The 19,686-nt window shown below is 44.3% G+C and overlaps 2 protein-coding genes and 1 long non-coding RNA gene across 3 annotated transcripts; 1 reads left to right on the plus strand and 2 right to left on the minus strand.

The window, feature by feature from the left end:
• Nucleotides 1-420: 420 nt before the first annotated feature.
• On the minus strand, nucleotides 421-8,298 carry LOC142254370 (uncharacterized). Its single transcript, XM_075325415.1, has 3 exons — nucleotides 8,279-8,298; nucleotides 4,042-4,400; nucleotides 421-1,813 (listed from the first exon to the last, which is right to left on the minus strand). Exons 1-3 carry the CDS (start codon nucleotides 8,296-8,298, stop codon nucleotides 1,251-1,253), a joined length of 942 nt encoding a protein of 313 aa, XP_075181530.1. The 3' UTR covers nucleotides 421-1,250.
• A 1,441-nt stretch (nucleotides 8,299-9,739) lies between these two features.
• Nucleotides 9,740-12,025, plus strand: LOC142255122 (uncharacterized). The gene is made up of 3 exons (XM_075326574.1): nucleotides 9,740-9,869; nucleotides 10,664-11,101; nucleotides 11,333-12,025. Exons 2-3 carry the CDS (start codon nucleotides 10,664-10,666, stop codon nucleotides 11,918-11,920), a joined length of 1,026 nt encoding a protein of 341 aa, XP_075182689.1. The 5' UTR covers nucleotides 9,740-9,869; the 3' UTR covers nucleotides 11,921-12,025.
• Nucleotides 12,026-12,268: 243 nt separating this feature from the next.
• On the minus strand, nucleotides 12,269-12,791 carry LOC142255123 (uncharacterized). Its single transcript, XR_012727354.1, has 3 exons — nucleotides 12,713-12,791; nucleotides 12,577-12,627; nucleotides 12,269-12,496 (listed from the first exon to the last, which is right to left on the minus strand). It is a non-coding gene; the product is annotated as an uncharacterized LOC142255123 (long non-coding RNA).
• Between the last annotated feature and the right edge of the window lie 6,895 nt (nucleotides 12,792-19,686).

The raw sequence follows: 19,686 nt of genomic DNA on the forward strand, positions 1-19,686 counted from the left end.
GAAGTGACATGTCACTTCTTGAACGCAGCGCTTCGGGCAGCAGCCGAAGCGCTGCGCTCTAAGACGCCACGTGCGCACGGCCCCTGCACAATCTCCATAGACTGTGCAGGGGACGCAGGACGCATGCAGTTACGCTGCGCTACAAAGCGCAGTGTAACTGCATGAATTACGCACATGTGCGCACATAGCCTTAGAGGTAAATTTCTACAGACAGCACATATAACATTTTGTAATATAGCAAAGAATGGCGTATATGACATTTACAGAATGTTAGGTGGTATTGTAGTGTCTGCGGGGCCTTAGGGGTTACTCGTCACAGGGCCAGTGGTTTTGTGGGGTTGCTGTGACTGGCCTGACCCGGCTCTGTGGCCCAGTTGGCTACGTGTAAAAGACATGACAACACAAGGCCTACCCATTAAATTAAAGACACCACACTTGAATAAAGTAAATGGCATAAAATGGCCGTGACATTTATTAAGGGTTACATAATAAATAAATTAATTAATAAATAATTAAAACCAATATTTTATTAAAATTCTTCCATAACCATATACCATAAACAACCAGTCCGCCAGTAAAACTGGCGACTTTACCCAATACTTTCAAAAAGAAGTCCATAACCAACCAGTCCACCAGTAAAACTGGCGACTTTCCCACTAACAAATGTCACGACGAGAGCAGTTCATGAAGTAGTCTTTCTCCAGGGGGGGAGGGTGGGTGTTCTTCTTGATCTTCAATTCTTCTGACAGCCAGCTGACGGAAGCAGCTACTTTTATAGTTAAAATTACCCGCACTTTCTGCCAGCTGATCCAATCAGCTGGCAGCAAAACAGGCGCGCAAAAACCAGACTAAACCTGTCAGAGCCAGAATACCTCAGAGCCACTGACTGAAAATTTGTTAACCCTTTCTGCACCTGAATAATGTTAACCAAATTCACAACCAAATAGTGAGGCCTGTGTTATCATGCGGTCGCTACGGCATACAAGATACCGTGCTCTGAACATGACAACACAAGGCCTACCCATTAAATTAAAGACACCACACTTGAATAAAGTAAATGGCATAAAATGGCCGTGACATTTATTAAGGGTTACATAATAAATAAATTAATTAATAAATAATTAAAACCAATATTTTATTAAAATTCTTCCATAACCATATACCATAAATAACCAGTCCGCCAGTAAAACTGGCGACTTTACCCAAACGCCAAGGACTAACAGTCCTTGGCCCACCCCCACTAACAAATATCACAGCCATTTCTCGATACAATTTTGGAGCCCTAAATTGAATATGTCCAATCCCACGTCTGACAGATGGACTAAATCATCCCTGTAAAGGCCACTCAGAAAACCCTCCAGATCAAGATGTCTGTAGGTTGACCCATTTATAACTGGTAAAAACCTTTCCATGGCACGGTTTACCCTTTTCCGAATCCGCTCCCGAAACCTCAGCCTGTCACAATGCCACTGCAAACGGGGAACGATTTCGGAAAAGACCAAACCCGCATCAGGAAACCATGACCTAATGATTGAAAGGTCTCTTCGCATGGCAGCAATCAGATCAAGAGTTTTCACTTTTCCAATATCATTCCCACCCAAGTGCAAAATGATTAAATTTGGAGAAGGCCACAATGTTTTTAAACAGCTCATCTCCTTCATCAGTCCGTCCCATCTCATACCTCTAACGCTGTACCACAAAATGTTAAAATGTTCAATATTAATGGCTAAATTCTCTCCATATGACCTTCCTGATGCTCTTCTCTTGGCCCAAAATATGTAAGAGTGTCCCACTATCCAAATGACAATGGGACCTACAAAAAAGAAAAAGAAATTTTATACTAACAACCTTGGACGGACATAAATTTTGTAACGCTTTGACTCCCATCTCCCAATCCCCATAATTTTACTAGCCGGTAACCCCCTTATGGCTGCTTCTGTAGCTGCCCCTATACGAAAAGAATGGGATGACAGTTTAAGATGCTCTAGATTCAGTTTAATCAAGGATTTTTTAAAAACTGAATTAAACTGAAACACTGTCACCGGACTCCCATCCTGATGGATAAGAAACGCCCCATCAAATGGAGGTCTAATCTGAAGCCAATTGTTAACATTGGAGACAGGACAAATAACTGAATTCTTTATCCGAAATAACCTAACGTTTGATCCCAAACCATCCTGATCAGACTTAGACCTACCAATACAAATCCTCAACGACTTATCAGTAACAAAAACATCTGAAAACATCAATCCTGACAACCGACTCCTACTAACAGAAACTAACTCACTAATCCTAAAAGCTCCAAAATATGCTAAAACGAATGCCACCCTAAACACCATTGACTCAAAGTCATTAACGCAAATATATGGCAACACATTCCACAATGAGAGCAATAACTTAAGAGAAATAGGTCTACGATTATCCGGCTTCCACGTCCTTTTCCTATAGCCTTTCAATGCCTGTTGAACTGGGAAAAAACTCTTCAATGACAACAGACCATGCAATCTCAAGAAAAAAGACACACCTGAAAAAATATTAGAAACTGACCCCACCGCTAAATTCTTTCTCATCAAAAAATCCAGAAATTCAAGCGCTAAACCCACATTACTCTGAAAACAATCCACTTTATGAAAAACACAAAAATTCTGCCATTCTAACCATGCGGCCGAATACCTGGCCCATGTTGAATCAGCAATAGACCTCTTAATAGCCGAAACAACTAAGCCATCACTACAATCCATAAAGCTTCTGGGCACGGGCTCCCGAGAGAAATTGCCATCGGTTCCATACAAAAAAGTTCTTCCCGATCCTGCAGAGACAGAGCATTGTCCAACTTATTAACCCTGTCTGATTCCTGCTATCTGATACCTACAGCATCCTTCGATTTGACCACAACTTACCCCAGACCTCAACCAACCGCAAAACTGGAAATAAGGACATTCCCGTACTACTGACCGTCACAACAATAACCTTCCAATAATTGCGCCAAAACTCAAATACGAATTCACCTTGACAAAAAACCGTACTCACCCTGACCAAAAACAACTACAAAACGTAGGAAAGTTCAAAACTCCCGCCGAAAAAGTACCGCCACATAAACAAATCTTCCTTAAGCTGATGTGCCAAACTAATATAAGAACCCGAAGATGATAATCCCTTAGTATCAGCCTTCTGTCTGTCTAGGGAGCGCCTTAACCAACCCAGCATGTTTTGTAACCTCACTAGAGTCGCCGCCTTTAAAAATGGGCTCTTTACTGTTGTGTTGTTGCTGGTTATTCTGATTCTGTTTCTTAAAGCATTTGATGATGGCATGATTGCCCCCGCAAAAGGAGCACTCATGCCGAAATCTGCAGTTAGATGCAAACTTACAATTGGATTCATTGTAAGCGAAACAAAATCCTTTACTAACAGTAGAATTATTAATACTTTGTCTACCAAACTGGCTTCTCTGAGGAAGCATCAGATTCAGCCAAAGACCGATGTCTTTTTGACCCCACAGCATACTGCGATGGATGGCTAACTTCTGACGAAAACTCTCATCATAAGTCAGCCATGCCTGACCGCCGAAGCTGCGATAAGCTTCCAGTATGCTGTCAAGGTGCTGAAATAACCCCGAACAAACAGAAGGGTTCCTTTCCCCTAAAACAGAGGAAAAGATGCAAAATGCCTGCAGCCAGTTATGAAAAGATCTAAGGGGACCTTTCTTCCTATCATCCAACTCCGTCTTATCCTCTTTATTAACATTTTCTCTGTTAGACGGAAGCAGAGAAAATAAATCAATAAATTCCCCCTTATAAATCTTTTCTTTAACTGGCTGCGGCAGATGAAAACCCAGGGGAGACAAGTCACATGTCAATGCCTCTTTAAATAAATAACCAGGCAATGACATGGACTCCTGACTACCAATAGGGGCTGCACTACCCCCCCTAGGCGTCCCTCCCCCTGCTAACAATTGTCCTAACACCTTCCTAACTACAGACTCCATACTAACAGACAGAGGGTCGACACACGAGACAGACAGGGGAACATTGAACATCTCACCCCTCCTTCTGCTCTGCGATCCTCGGCCCTCCTCTGGAATTCCAGCTTCTGCAGCTGAGCCACGCTGATGATCCTGTTCTCTGACTCCAGCTGGCAGATCATCTTCTTCAGACGGGGAGTCAGACCAGGGGGCCCCCGTCGCTCTTCCGGCCTCCGGCACGCTCACACTTGCTGGTGCAGCCCTGCTCCTGCTAGGATTTTCAAATCCCTGGGTCAGCGCCGCGCTTTTACGACGGCGCTGACTAGATGATCCACTCTTCCTCTTCCTGGACACATGACCGGGTGCAGGAGGATGACGTGCTGAAGTCCCGGCAGACAAGATGGGCGGTGATAACTCCGCTCCGGCATTCCCCTCTTCTCTGGACGATGACGTCGGGGGGAGGAAGCTGCTGCGTCTCTGGGACCTCCTCCTTGCAGGGATTTCCTCAGTCAGCTCTGCCATCTCCTCAGGAGCGGTGAGTTGAATCACCGCAGCGTCGCCGTCCATCTCTTCCTCAGCTTCTGCTGGCCGCCTGGGCACCGCCAGGCATTGTTTAAGCCAGGCTTCTCCGCCGACCTCGCTCGCCCTCTTCATGAACTCCTGTAGCAGGCTCTCCATCAGCTGTTCTTCTTGATCTTCAATTCTTCTGACAGCCAGCTGACGGAAGCAGCTACTTTTATAGTTAAAATTACCCGCACTTTCTGCCAGCTGATCCAATCAGCTGGCAGCAAAACAGGCGCGCAAAAACCAGACTAAACCTGTCAGAGCCAGAATACCTCAGAGCCACTGACTGAAAATTTGTTAACCCTTTCTGCACCTGAATAATGTTAACCAAATTCACAACCAAATAGTGAGGCCTGTGTTATCATGCGGTCGCTACGGCATACAAGATACCGTGCTCTGAACAAACAAGCGAGTGTAGGTGTTGTTCGACGTAGAGGTGGATTGGAAGGAGGGCGAAGGGTCATTGGGGAGCGTGTCACCTGTTGCAGTGGTGACTGGGGTCTCGGCCTCCTCCGCCACAGAACCTTCCTGCGACTTTTCCTCTCCCCGGAGCGGTGTTGGATGGGGATGGGGGATGCTTTGCAGCGCCACCCGTGGTGTGCGGCCAGGAATTAACCACCACTGCGAGTTGTTACTCTCCTCTGGGGCTGATGTTAACATAGCCCAGATAGTCCAGCTCCCCACAGGTGGAGAGAGCCCCAGGGAGGATGAGGATGATCGGGGCAGCTGATTGAGCCAAAGCGCGGTGCGGCGGCGCCGGCAATAACTAGGACGACACAGGGGCTGCAGTTCAAAGTTCCGTTTACTCACAGTTCTTAAGGTGCCCTAGAGGTGCCGCTTTCCACTGCCATGGATGTACTCCAGCCTGTCCCGGGTGAATCAGAGACAATCACCAGTGTCTGTTGAAATGTGTGAGACCTTCATCCTTGCGCTGACACATGGTTCCCTGTAGCCTGAAGCGTTCTGGGGCCCCCTCTTGTTGTCACAATCCTGGCCTATATGGCAGGCAGCTTGAACCTCTCTTAGGTTGGACCTCTGTCCCCGTTCCCAGGTTCCCTTTTTGCTGCTGTATCCCATACACTAACATTGGTGAGGAACCCTGATGATTCCCTCACTGAGCAAATTTATCAGATGAGCTTGAAGCGTCTTTCTGAACTAGGGCTCTGCACCCCGACTTGCGCTGGTGTGGCCCCTGGCCTTATCTCCACCTATCTCCCGTCCCAGGGCCAGGTCTGCTTTAGCTCTGCTCAAGCTGTCTGCTCCCTTCTCTGTCCTGAGCTGTTCTGTTCTGTGACTATGGCTATGTGCGCACGTTGCGTAAATACATGCAGTTACGCTGCGCTTTGTAGCGCAGCGTAACTGCATGCGTCCTGTGTCCCCTGCACAGTCTATGGAGATTGTGCAGGGGTCGTGCGCACGTGGCGTTTTAGAGCGCAGCTCTTCGGCTACTGCCGAAGCGCTGCGTTCTAAGAAGTGACATGTCACTTCTTCCGTGCGCTTTGCCGGCAGCTCCTGCTCTGTCTATGGCAGGAGCTGCAGGCAGAGCGCATGGAATCGGCTTTTTTTTTTTCACTACGGACATTTCTGCAGCGATTTAAAGCGCACATGTTCTCTTCAGATCGCTGCAAAAATTTCTGCAGTGAATGTACGCAACGTGCGCACATAGCCTAAAAGTGAAAGTGCTCTTTGAGAGTGCCCCCCCCCTCAGGAATGTCTCAGCATGGCTGGGTGATTTCCACCCTGGCTTCCTGTATGTGGTGACTCATGCTAGATGTTTGTAAGTGTATGGCAGAAACCAGTGATTAACCTCTTCTCCACCGGGAGAGAATTACAATTTAAACCAGATGCAATTCCCTGTGGCGACTGATCCTCTGGGAAGCCACAGTATCTCTACTACAATAGGGTCAATGGTAGTGTGCTGCCCCTGCAGCGGTCCGAACCGCTTGAATCTGGGGGTGACTATTCATGGCTCGAGGGTCTCCGGACCCGGGGTATAGGGGCCACACTCGAATGAAGAAAGGGGCTATTTACAGGGGAGATATAGTTCGTGACGCCACCCGTAGTGTACGGTAATTGGGAGTACCGCCGCTGCCTTTGGGAGTACCCGGGGTGATGGAGTGGGGCAGCTATATGTCATCACCCTCCATGGGTAGGGGAAGGCCCCGGGGCTCTGGATAGTGGGGATGCAGGGTCACTCAGGTACTCACTCAGTCAATAAGCAGATGCTGACAACCGGGTAAACCACATTTCAGGGTATCACTGCTGCTTGAGGGGAGCTTGTCCGGGTCCCGTCCCCAATAGTGTTGCCTGGTGATCCGTGACCTGCCTCCTGGCACTAAGTTAAACTTCAACGTGGTGGCCAAGTAGTCTGAAACTTGCTGGGCCCCGCTCCCCACTGTGGCTAAGTGTGGGAGCCTGCTCTCAGGGCTCAGCCTTGAGATTTTCTGGACCGTTTGATTGGAAGGCCCTTTCCCCCTCGTTGAGCTAGTGCCCCGATTCTGGAGCAGGTGGGAACAGATCATAAAGGCTCCGTTCTCCTCAGGTAAATTGTCGGGTTGCCTGAAGCTTCTCCCCGATCTAGGGTCCATGTACCCCGTCGTGCCTTCGGTCCCGGACCTGTGACAGTTCTAGGCTGCTAACCGTCCTCCTCGACAGGTTCTGGCACCTAGCCGCAATCCCCTGCGACCGGGGGTGCAACTCCTCTAGGTCCAGACCACTGTCTGCAACCTAGACAGCTTCACTTGGGAGCCACCACTCCCAACCTCCTCTGAGCTCCTCACAACTCGAGGATTCCTCACTAACTGACTACAGACTACACTACTCACCTCCCCTCCCTGACCTCCCAGGTGGGCGACTCTATTCCACTCAAGCCGTCCACTGGTGTGCCTGGTGGGTGTGGTGCAGTGTGTATCTAGGATTTGATTTGCTGTTGGAGGCAAAACCATTCGATAGGGACCGAGAACCATGAGGGACTTGGAATACTGCACGGGAGGGCAGTTTTTGCAGTACCCTGTGATGACCTGATTGTCCAGGGGCGTCACAGTAGCTCATAGGAACTAAGGATTTGATTCCAGAACATATGTAATATTTGAGAACATTTGTGCACTCACTTTCAACCTATTAACATTTTAATGGCTTTTTAATTAAAACTACACCAGTTATAACATTATTGTAACATGCTGGATTTTTTTTAAGTCAATATCTTATTGATTATTTAAGAAATAACAACATACAATTGTACAGAACAAACACTTGGAGGTTATCTTCGAATCATAGAATTGCAATGTAGTATTCAGTTTTTATACTAACTTCCATTAAAGACAGTGATGTCTAATATCTTGTAGTGCTTTAATATATCAGAAACCAATATAAGTCAGCACCGTGTGTGTGAAGATGTGTTCCTTTTTTAATTTCTAGGCTGCTAAATCAAATTAACCTAATTGAGAAATGTACATTTCCTAGAGTTCCCCCGCATTGTATGTACTTACTGCTTACATAAGGTTTTTTTATTTTACATCTATTTCTGGTGAAATGCTTATCCTTGTCCGACAAGACTTATCACATAGGGAGCGTTCTCTCCAATAGATGATGTCTGCTCCCAGGGAGATCTGTGGTCTCCTCATTATCCACATTTTTACACTTTGCTTAATTTTCTGTCCCCACCAGTTATGCCAGAAAGGGGCTGTGACTGAGGCTGAATAAGTGATGACATAGCAAAATGCTAAGTGCGAATATTTATGTGCTAATTCTTACACAAAATGACTGCTCTCCATTATATGCCACACTGAATGAGAGTCTTGCCAATGTTTTCTGGAGGGGAGTTTTTTATTTCCTGAAATATTTCAACTATTAGCCTTTGCCCTTCTTCTGATAATTATTCCCCTGCAGGGGAAATGTAAGGGTGTTCACGTACCGTAAATCGAATATGCTGTGGTTTGGCCTTTTTTTTATTATCTTACTGCAGCAGTCGGAAGTGCAATGTCTACATACAATACTGTGCTAAAGTTTTAGACAGGTGCGAAAAAAATCCTGCAAAGTAAGAATGTTTGGGTTTTTCTTTAAGGCCTAAGCCACACGGCACGAAAATCGGAGCGTGTGGAATGCGATAAAACATCGCATTCCACTCGAACCAATATTAACCTATGTGCCAGCACCCATGATCGATTATTTTCTCAGCCCTAATCAGACAGAGAAAACAGTCGCAGCATGCTGCGGGTGCAATGAGATCCTTGTTTCTCTTGCACCCATTCAAGTCTATAGGTCCAGTCACACATAACGAGATCGTGAACGAGATCGCTACTACGTCACACTTTCTGGATCGTTTATGAGTCGTTGTTGAAATCGCATGTTGGGTGTCACACATAACGAGTTTATGAACGAGCATGCGTCCCGTATAACGATCTTTGAAATCGCTGGGACCCTGTCACACAGCTACTATGTTAACGATTCCAATCCCATTAGGGGCGTAGTAAAATGCAGTGAGTCACGTAGGCGTGCATTTGTGTCGCCTTTTCCGCTTTCATTGGCGGCCAATACTGCGTTCTGATTGGGCGGCCGGGCGGGCGTCGCCTTTTCCACCCCCTCCGCTCTGATTGATAAGGACCCTGTCACACAGCTACTATGTTAACGATTCCAATCCCATTATGCAGTGAGTCACGTAGGCGTGCATTTGCGTCGCCTTTTCCATACCCTCCTCCGCTTTCTTTGGCGGCCAATACTGCGTTCTGATTGGGCGGCCGGGCGGGCGTCGCCTTTTCCACCCCCTCCGCTCTGATTGATAAGGACCCTGTCACACAGCTACTATGTTAACGATTCCAATCCCATTATGCAGTGAGTCACGTAGGCGTGCATTTGCGTCGCCTTTTCCATACCCTCCTCCGCTTTCTTTGGCGGCCAATACTGCGTTCTGATTGGGCGGCCGGGCGGGCGTCGCCTTTTCCAACCCCTCCGCTCTGATTGATAAGGACCCTGTCACACAGCTACTATGTTAACGATTCCAATCCCATTATGCAGTGAGTCACATTTGCGTCGCCTTTTCCATACCCCCCTCCGCTTTCATTGGCGGCCAATACTGCGTTCTGATTGGGCATGCAGGGGGCGTATCTAGCGGTTAAATTTTGGATCGCGTCCACCCTTTGTCACTTCTTTTGCGCTTTGCTTTGAGATAGAACCTGCGTCTCCACCCTGATTCCTTCGTCCATTGTACCCGGTCGCTTTGTTGGTGTGTTTTTCGGATCGAAGCCGCAGTTGCACCTGGAGTATCCTTGCAGTGCTGTCGAGTGTCGGTGAGATCGTATTTGCGATTCCGCTTGGATTCTACATTGATATACACTTCTTTGAAAAGGTAGGTCTTTTTTCTTGTTGGGGGGGGTGGGCTTTTTTTTGAATAATGTTCTTGCTGTTAAGATATATGTTAATATTTATTATGTGAGTTGATTGCTGTTAGATATATGTTAATAGTTATTATGTGAGTTAAAGTTGCTGGCTTTTATCTGTGCGTGTATAATGCCTTTTAAAGAGGGGTCTCTCCATAGTGCTGTTTGTAATGTGTCCTATCCTAGCATTGCTGGCTCTTTTGTCTCTCATTAAATAAAATATAGAAATGTGGCACTCCTTCTATAGTCGCTGGTGCTTGGATAGGGTCCCACCCCAGATCAAAAAATGAAAAAAATCCAGCACTCAAAGCATTTAACTGAAATTGTTTTATATTTTATTCATGGATCTCTGTAATTATTAAAGCCGTTTCCGTCATCCGACCTTCATCAGTTTACGCATAAAAGGTTCTGTAGAAATATATGAAAAAGCTGGACCAGAGGAAAAAGCTGCCCGTCCCGGTCTGCAGTCAATGTCACATACTGTCTACAGAACCTTTTCTGTGTAAACTGATGAAGGTCGGATGACCGAAACGTCTTTAATAATTACACAGATCCATGAATAAAATATAAAACAATTTCAGTTGAATGCTTTGAGTGCTGGATTTTTTTCATCTTTTGTCTCTCAGCTACAGCCGCCATTTTGTGTTTCTGCCACACATAGGGGCGGCCATTTTAGTCTCTGCCACACCATAACCAAAAATTGTGATCGGTTTATTGCAACTTCTTTTATGTTTACATATAAATTTTTCATTCTTTATTTCAGATGGCTTATTATAACAAAGAAGACTTTGTGCGTGAGCTGTTGGATTTGTATCAATCACTGCCCTGCTTGTGGAGAATCAAATCCACAGAATATTCAGACAGAATAAAAAAACAAGCCGCCTATGCCCAACTGGTGGATCTTTTTAAAAAACACAGTGGAGGCGAGGCGGTGGATGTCAAAGTAGTAAAAAAGAAGATCCAAGGCTTGAGGACTGTATATAAGAAAGAAGCAAATAAGGTGGACAAATCAAAAAAGTCAGGGGCCGGCACTGACCAGGTATATGTTTCTCCCTTGTGGTATTTCAATCTCCTGGAATTCACAAGGGACCAGGAGCTACCACGAATGATGGAAAGCTCCTACCAAAGAAACGTAGACCTGGAAGCAGACATTGAAAACGATGACATCCCGATCGATGACAACACCTCCGCTGTTGTAGATGTAAGTACCTTATTTGCTTCACGTTACATAGTATTCAAACATTTTATGTACATGCCATTGAGGAACACAAAATAGTAACTTATTGTTGCCATGATTTATTGTGCAGTTTGGAAATGTTATCCCTTCCAGTTCAGATAAGTACACTCCAATACAATTTTGTCACACTTTAATTAAATTTACTAACTATTAATGTATGACTTTTAATTAACATTTATTTTTCTGTTCCCGCAGAACCCTCAGACAGATATGGTGAGGCCCCAATTGAATGAGAACCCCACCACATCGAGCGAGCCTATTGTGGAGGATAATGAGGCACCTGCACCCTCTGGTGAAATGCGGCGAAGACAGTTACGCAAAAAGAAGGCCAACACCCCTGTGACATCGGCTGAATTTTATTCTTTGGCAACCCAACTGCTATCACAGCCAAAAAGCACCCCAGTCGATAGCTTTGCCGCATTTGCATCGGACAGACTCTGCAAATTGGATTCCACACAGAGGGAGCAAGCCGAAAGACTGATGTTGGAAGTCCTAAGAAAGGCAGGCCGAGGAGAACTGGATGACAATGACACGATATGCAAGAAGAACCAGTCCCATGATTCTAATACATGGATTCCTCGCCAGCCCCTGCAAAGTACACCGAACAGGATGCATCCACCACGCTTGCAGCTTGACCACCCCCCACAGTATCCCCCCCCACAGTATCCCCCCCCACAGTTTCCCCCCCCACATTATCCCAGGTATTCAAATGATTCATTTTTAAGCCAACTGTCATCTCCCACCCGGCCTGAATATGTCCACCAATATGAAGACGGCCACTAAATTTTGTTATTGTTGTTGTTTTGTTATTTGAAATTAATTTCAATTGATTGTTATATTTTCATTGTAATAATAAATTTATGTTGTTTCAATCTTGCTGCCTGCGTTACTTAATTCAGCATATGGTTGTGATGCCCTGGCAAAACACGGTAGTTACAGAGATTGTACCATACTCCACCCTCATTGGCATACCACCACACAACCCACACACTCATGTACAGCAAACAACCAGTAAAGCCTAGTCACCCCCCTCGTGGATAATGGGATTGGTGCATCTATACAGATGCCTACATGTAATATGATGTTTGTGAGTGGTGAGTTTGTGAGTGGTGATAGCTGTTAACTTGCTTTATGCAATGAGACATACCAAACAGCAGATATCAATTTCAAATTTTTTATAACACATGAATATGGATACAATAACAAAAAAAAAAAAACGTTAGTTGCTGCTGCCCTCCCCTTGTCCAGCCACATAACGGGCCAGCAGCGCCGCATGCCGCTCCACTCTGGCCATCAGCCTCCTGTGGGCCGACAAAATCCTTCTTTGGGAGGACATGATTTCGGCCAAAGTGGGTATGCCTATGGAGGGAATGGTAAAATTAATAAATCATAATTTTTATTTCTGCTTATTATTACAAAGTAGGAGATTCATGACTTACGGTTATCCCCCTCGTCCGATACAGACTCACTTATGGAGCCTGGACTAGCATCTATGATAACAAAAAACACTTTATAGTACTCAACAGCTTTTTGTTTTGTACTTTATATGGCGTTAATGTTATATTAAAAAATTACCGGGGGGCGATCCGGCCGGTGGCCCCTGTGGGTGGTACTCCTCCTCCTCCTCCTCCTCCTCCTCTGGTGGCTGTAGATCCACTGGGGGCTCGGGCACATGCTCTCCCTCCTCTGCGGCCCCTTGCTCCTCTGGGGGTTCTTAAGAAAATATAAAGTTTAATGTGGTTGCGTTATGATACATATAGGACTGTGGGGGGTACATTGAAATATATGGCGGACTACGTAGCCTACCTTATACAAGGACTATGGGGGTGAATTTGAACACATTGTGGAATATGTGGTGCAGTATAATATATGGAGAACTCTGGGGTGAATGAAACTTCATGGAGAACTCTAGGAAATTCATTACAGTTCATGGAGGACTATGGGATGCATTCTAATATCTGAAGGGTTATGTGGAACCCTTTATACTATATGGAAGGCTATGTGGGGGCCAATATTGTATTTGGAGAACTAGATATGAGGGGGTACAAAAATACAAGCAGGAGATGGAATTTTTTTGTGCTGAGGGAAAAAGACCCACTACCCACAGCACCCGGCTTTGCCATGCTCTCTCTGATATGGGAAAAGCTGGGTGGTGAGGGAATGATGTTTTGCCAAGCATGGCGAAGCTGGGTGCCAAGGACAAGAGGTATATCAGAACATATGAAAACTGTGTGCTGATAGAGGGTTGTCAGTTCATGGGAAATATATATATATATATATATATATATATATATATATAATAAATATATATACATTAAAATATATATATTTATTATTTAAATATTATCTGTATATATTTATTTTTATAATTATATATATATATAATTAATATATTATATATTTTTATAATTATATATATATATAATTAATATATGATATATTTTTATAATTATATATAGATATATATTATGTATATTTTTTTTTTATTATTATATATATCTAAATATATTTTTCGAATTGTATCTATATATCTATATATATATATATATATATATATATTTTATATGTTTTATATATATATATATAATCTATCGATCTATAAAATAGATTATATATATATAATTTTAATTAAGTAAAAGGATATATATATCCTAAATATATACATTTAAATCAATATATTTATTACTTATTATATATGTATATTTTCTTATATTTATATTTATATATAATTAATATGAATTATATATATATTTAATTTAAAAATATATGTATAGACTTATATATATATGATATATATATATATATTATTTATATATGTATTATATATTTATATATTTATTTTTAGAATAAATATATATATATACATATATATATATAGATAGATAGATAGATAGATAGAGATATATATATATATATATATATATATATATATATATATATATATATATATATATATATATATATATATATATATATATATAAAAATAAATAGATATATATTTAAGAACACCATTATACGTTGCCAAGGCACACTCATCTGCGCCTACCTTGGTTTTGTAACTCTGCTTGTATGGCAGAGATCCGGGCACTGGAGCGGTACCGCAGATCCGCTAATTTTTTTCGGATCTGGGCGCAGGTGCGCTCCAAATGAAATCTCCTCCTCAACCCACGTTGGATCCTGCGCAATACCGCTTTCTTATGGAGAAGTGGATGCTCTTGCGCCTCACGGCAATCATAATCGCGAGCATCCACTTCTCTAATTAGGTACCGGACCTCCGCCTCTCCCCAAGCTGTTGCCCTCCTGCGTGCCGCCATTGTTCGCTGGTGTGTCTACGTAGCAAACGCAGTTGCGTCACCCGCGGTAACGCCTCTTCACATCTGATTGGACCGATAGCGTCACGTGAACGCTAGCTCCAATCAGATTGGGGTGGACGTTGTTGATCCTGCTCCAGCCAATGGCCGCCGTCGGCCATGGCGGGATTGTTGATTTGTGAAATATTACAATGCTATGTTTGAAGGTGAAAGTGCGACGCACTTTTAACAAATCAGAATGATCTTTGCTGCAGAAATGAGATCGCGCCATGACGCAAATGCTGTGTCAAGGGGTCGTGGTATCACACACTGCGAGCGCACATACAATTATAAGAAATCGAAAAAGAGATGTCGTTTGAAGGTTTCGGGGACGCACAAACGTCCCCGTTTAAAAACCCCAAATGAAAATATATAAGGCTTCATATTCATAATTTGTGGCCTCCGGGGGTGATGTAACGGCAGCAATGGTGGTACTGCTCCCCACAGTAGCCCTTAATAGTGAATGAATGACAAACAAATCTTGTGGAAAGTTAAAACAACTGTTTATTAAAGTAATCATTTTGCAAAAATGACATTTTATTATAAATGTGATGAACATAACAATACAAGTAACCATATATTTTAAAATTAGTATAAATGTGATGAACATAATACAAGTAACCATATATTTTTTAAAATTAAGAAGGGAAGTTTCTAAAACCAATCAATACAAGAAAATAAAACTCAGCATAATAAATGTGCTCAATACAAGTTTATCTAATGCTGCCACGTAATTGCACCAGGACCATTAAAATATTGGCAGTACTTTTCTCGACAGGCCTTCGCATCATCGGTATTTCTGCCGGGCGCCAATGGTTGAAGTCCTGCGATTGCGGGATCTTCAGAATGCCATTCGCCAAGCACCACTTCGCCATTTAAGTCATCAGAGTCTACAAAGCCTGTTGGACAGTACGTAATAGCATCTCGCCGTCGAAGAAAGTTGTGAAGGGCGCAACAGGCCAAAACAACTGCGTCTATTGATGGTAGACTCAGGTTAATTGGTGTGTGGAAAACGCGGAAGCGATTTGCCATTATCCCAAAGGCATTTTCCACAACCCTGCGTGCCCTTGATAATCTGTAATTGAACCTTTGTCTTTCCGCCGTTAGACTTTTCTGGGGGAATGGTTTCATGAGATTGGGATGAAGTGGGAAGGCTTCATCGCCCACAAATACAAAGTTAAGGTTTGCGGTAGTGTCAGAGTTGGGGGGCAAATGCAGTTCACCATTTTGCAAACGTTCACCAAAGCCTGTGTGTTCTAAAACCCCACCGTCAGAAACCCGGCCATTCATGCCAACATCAACAGCAATAAATTCGTAATTGGCATTCACAAGGGCCATTAGGATGATGCTGAAATAGCCCTTATAGTTATAAAAATAGGAGCCGCTGTTCAGTGGTTGAGTGATCCGCACATGTTTCCCGTCCAAAGCACCACCACAGTTTGGGAACTGCCAAAGGTGTTCAAAATCGGTGGCAATCTTCTGCCATTCCTCCACAGTTTTGGGGAACTCAATGTAGTTACGCAGACTGTGGAAAATTGCTCTACATGTCTCCGGAATAAGAATGCTGAGCAGGGACCTTGAAATTGCAGAAGAAAAATGTAAGTCTTGCAGGGAGCGTCCGGTGGCCAGGAAACGCAGCGTGACTGCCAATCTTTCATCTGCCGGGATGGCAGCACGCATCGCTGTATTCTTGCGCTGAATAATTGGCGTAACTCTTTCGAGTAAAAGGCTAAATGATTCTTCTGACATCCGCAGAAAATTGCGGAAATCCTGAGGATTATTTTCCTGGAGCTCTCTTAGCAGTTGCATGTGGGAGTATTTGTACCTCTTCTGCAGCCACTCTCTGGTCCACATGCGGCGCTTTCGTTTGGAACGCCTCTGTTCCACTTCACGTAGCCGACCGGCCTCAAACATCAATGCAGCACCCAGCACAACACGCTGCATGTCGTTCATGTTGTCCACACTGCAAAAAAACATGTAAAGATGAGAAAAGTTGCTATAAACCAATCACATTTTTTGGGGGGTGTAAAAGAGACACTAAAATGGCCGCCCCCATAGAAGTGCACCACTTCTAACTGTGTCAGAGAACCAAATGGCGGCTGTAACTGTGTCAGAGAAACAAAATGGCGGCTGTAACTGTGTCAGAGAAACAAAATGGCGGCTGTAACTGTGTCAGAGAAACAAAATGGCGGCTGTAACTGTGTCAGAGAAACAAAATGGCGGCTGTAACTGTGTCAGAGAAACAAAATGGCGGCTGTAACTGTGTCAGAGAAACAAAATGGCGGCTGTAACTGTGTCAGAGAAACAAAATGGCGGCTGTATCAGAGAGACAAAATAACCAGCAATACTACATAAGGACACATAAAAGGACGATGGACGCACAAAAGGACATATGTGTACAGATAACAACCAACCACTTTGATGATCCGCAAAAATAATTACTATCTATAAACACAAATACTTTCCATACTATAACAAAAACATGGAACAAGTAACATAGACTTTACGAAAATGACTTACCACGTCCAGAAAATGCAGCCGTCTATGCTATCTATTAATAATCGCAGTTTCGATCCTCCCAGCGACACGCTCGGGAACGAATGAGGGATATACAAGTGCAGATGCGGCTTTGATCCGAAAACCAAGCAAGCGGGAACAAAGCACGAATGAATCTGTAATACAGCGACACGCTCGGGAATGAATGAGGGAAGATGCAGCTTTGATCCGAAAACCAAGCAAGCGGGAACAAAGCACGAATGAATCTGGGTGTAGTCACCGGTTTGCTCCTAGAAGACTCAAAAGGGAACAAAGCATGAAGTGATACCCAATCAGAGCGCAATAGTGTTCTCATTGCTAACCAATCGTTGCAGAGAGGGGGCGCGGAAATGGCGACGTAACTAAACACTATTGTTCTCAGCGCCAACCAATGGGCGCAGAAGGGGCGTGGAAACGGGGACGCAACAACACGCCTTCGTGCATCTCATCTAGGTCGTCAACGAAATCGTAAATAGGGTGTCAAACATACAGATTCATGCAGCCCAGCAGGACTCCAACGAGCCAAAAATGGCCCAAGCTGTTCGGCATCGATCAGCGATTTCGCAGCAGGGGGTGAATCGTTGGTACGTGTCAAACATGACGAGATCGCAATTGAAGTCGTTCTTGCGTCACAGAAACTGTGACGTAGTAACGATCTCGTTGTACGATCTCGTTATGTGTGAAGTGGCCTATAAGGGGTGAGAGAAAAATCGCACTGCACTCGCATTACACCAGTGTAATGCGAGTGCACAGCAAGAATGGCAATAGCCGGCAATGGAGGAGAGAGGGAGATAAATCCCTCCCTCTCCTCCTCAGCACCAGCCCTCCCCTCCTCAGTGCGGGCCCACCCCTCCTCTGTGCCAGCCCGCTCCCCGCAGCTGTGGTCCGATCGCAGGATCGGACCTCAGTCGCAATGGCACTCGCATGACACTCGGCTCCCGCTGTGCTGCCAGCATGAGCCAAGTGTCATGTGAGGATCACAGTAGTCCCCATATTGCCCCAGCGTAAATAGAAGTATTAATTTATTTTTGTATTTTTCCAAATTAAGATTTATTATTTTTTAATAAAAGAAATTAACAGACAAAAGATATAATGCAATAGTAACAAAACACAAAGTGAATGAACCACTTGTCACTTGCACACAGATTTTGATGGAACTCAGCAGGGAGGTTGTTCCAAAAATCTTGGAGAACCACAGATCTTCTAGATCTTTTGTGGATATTGATTTATGCTAATCCTTTAGTCTCATCATGTGATCCCAGATATCCTTGGTGATTTTGAGATCAGGACTCTGTGGGAGCCAGATCATTATTTCCAGGACTCCTTTTCTTTTTCATGTTGAAGATATATCTTAATGACATTGGCTGTATGTTTGGAGTCATTGTCCTGTTGCAGAATAAATTAAATCTGGAGCCAATCAGATGCCTCCCAGGTGCTATTGCACGATAGAAAAGTATTTGCCTGTATTTCTCAGCCCTGAGGACACCAAAAAATGGGCACTATTTAGGACTGTAGATAGTAGTCGACCCAGAAAATGTAATGCTTCAAATGAAAGGCACATCATGCTTACTTATCTTCTAAATCAGAAGATATTCAGCAAAAAGTGGCTGTAACTAAAGACACTTTGCTGAAAGTCTGGAGTGCGGTATAATATTGAGAATCTACAGACAACAGTGACGAGTAGTGGAGGCTCCTTGAAGGTTCCTGGCTGCATTTAAGTAAATTAAGTTATGGGTTTGGTCAAGATGCATGGCGTAATCAATGCTGAGAAATACAGGCAGATACTTATCCATCATTTAATACCATCAGCGAGGCGTCTGATTGTATCCAAATTTATTCTGCAGCAAAACAATGACCCCAAACTTACAGCCAATATCACTGATAACTATCTTCATCATAAAGAAGAACACTAAGGGGTACTTTGCACGTTACGACATCGCTACTGCGATATCGTCGGGTCAAATTGAAAGTGACGCACATCCGGCGCCAGTAACGACGTCGCAACGTGTAAAGCCTAGATGCACCGATAAACGATCGCAAAAGCATCGTAAATCGGTGATCTGTGTAGTGTCAGACATTTCCATAATGTCGCACCAATAGGAGATACGATGTTGTTCCTTGTTCCTGCGGCAGGATACATCGCTGTGTGTGAAGCCGCAGGAGCGAGGAACATCTCCTACCTGCGTCCACCGGCTATGCGGAAGGAAGGAGGTGGGCGGGATATTTATGTTTGGCTCATCTCCGCCCCTCCACTTCTATTGGCCGCCTGCCGTGTGACGTTGCTGTGATGCCGCACGACCCGCCCCCTTAGGAAGGAGGCGGGTCGCCGGCGAGAGCGACGTCGCAGAGCAGGTAAGTGCGTGTGAAGCTGCCGTAGTGATAATGTTCGCTATGGCAACTATCACAAGATATCGCATGTGCGACGGGAGCGGTTACTATCGCGCTCGGCATTGCTATCATCGGCTAGCGATGTCGCAGTGTGGAAAGTACCCCTAAGTCCTGTAAGTGATGCTATGGCCTCAGCAGAATCCTGATCTCAACATCATCAAGCCTGTCTGGGATTAAAGGAAAAGACAGAAGCATTTCTACAGGCCTAAATCCACAAAAGAAAAATTTCACACAGTGTTGATTTTTTTCTACACCTACTCAAAACTTTTACTCAG

Source organism: Anomaloglossus baeobatrachus, chromosome 10, assembly GCF_048569485.1.
Source record: "Anomaloglossus baeobatrachus isolate aAnoBae1 chromosome 10, aAnoBae1.hap1, whole genome shotgun sequence".
Classification (NCBI taxonomy): domain Eukaryota; kingdom Metazoa; phylum Chordata; class Amphibia; order Anura; family Aromobatidae; genus Anomaloglossus; species Anomaloglossus baeobatrachus.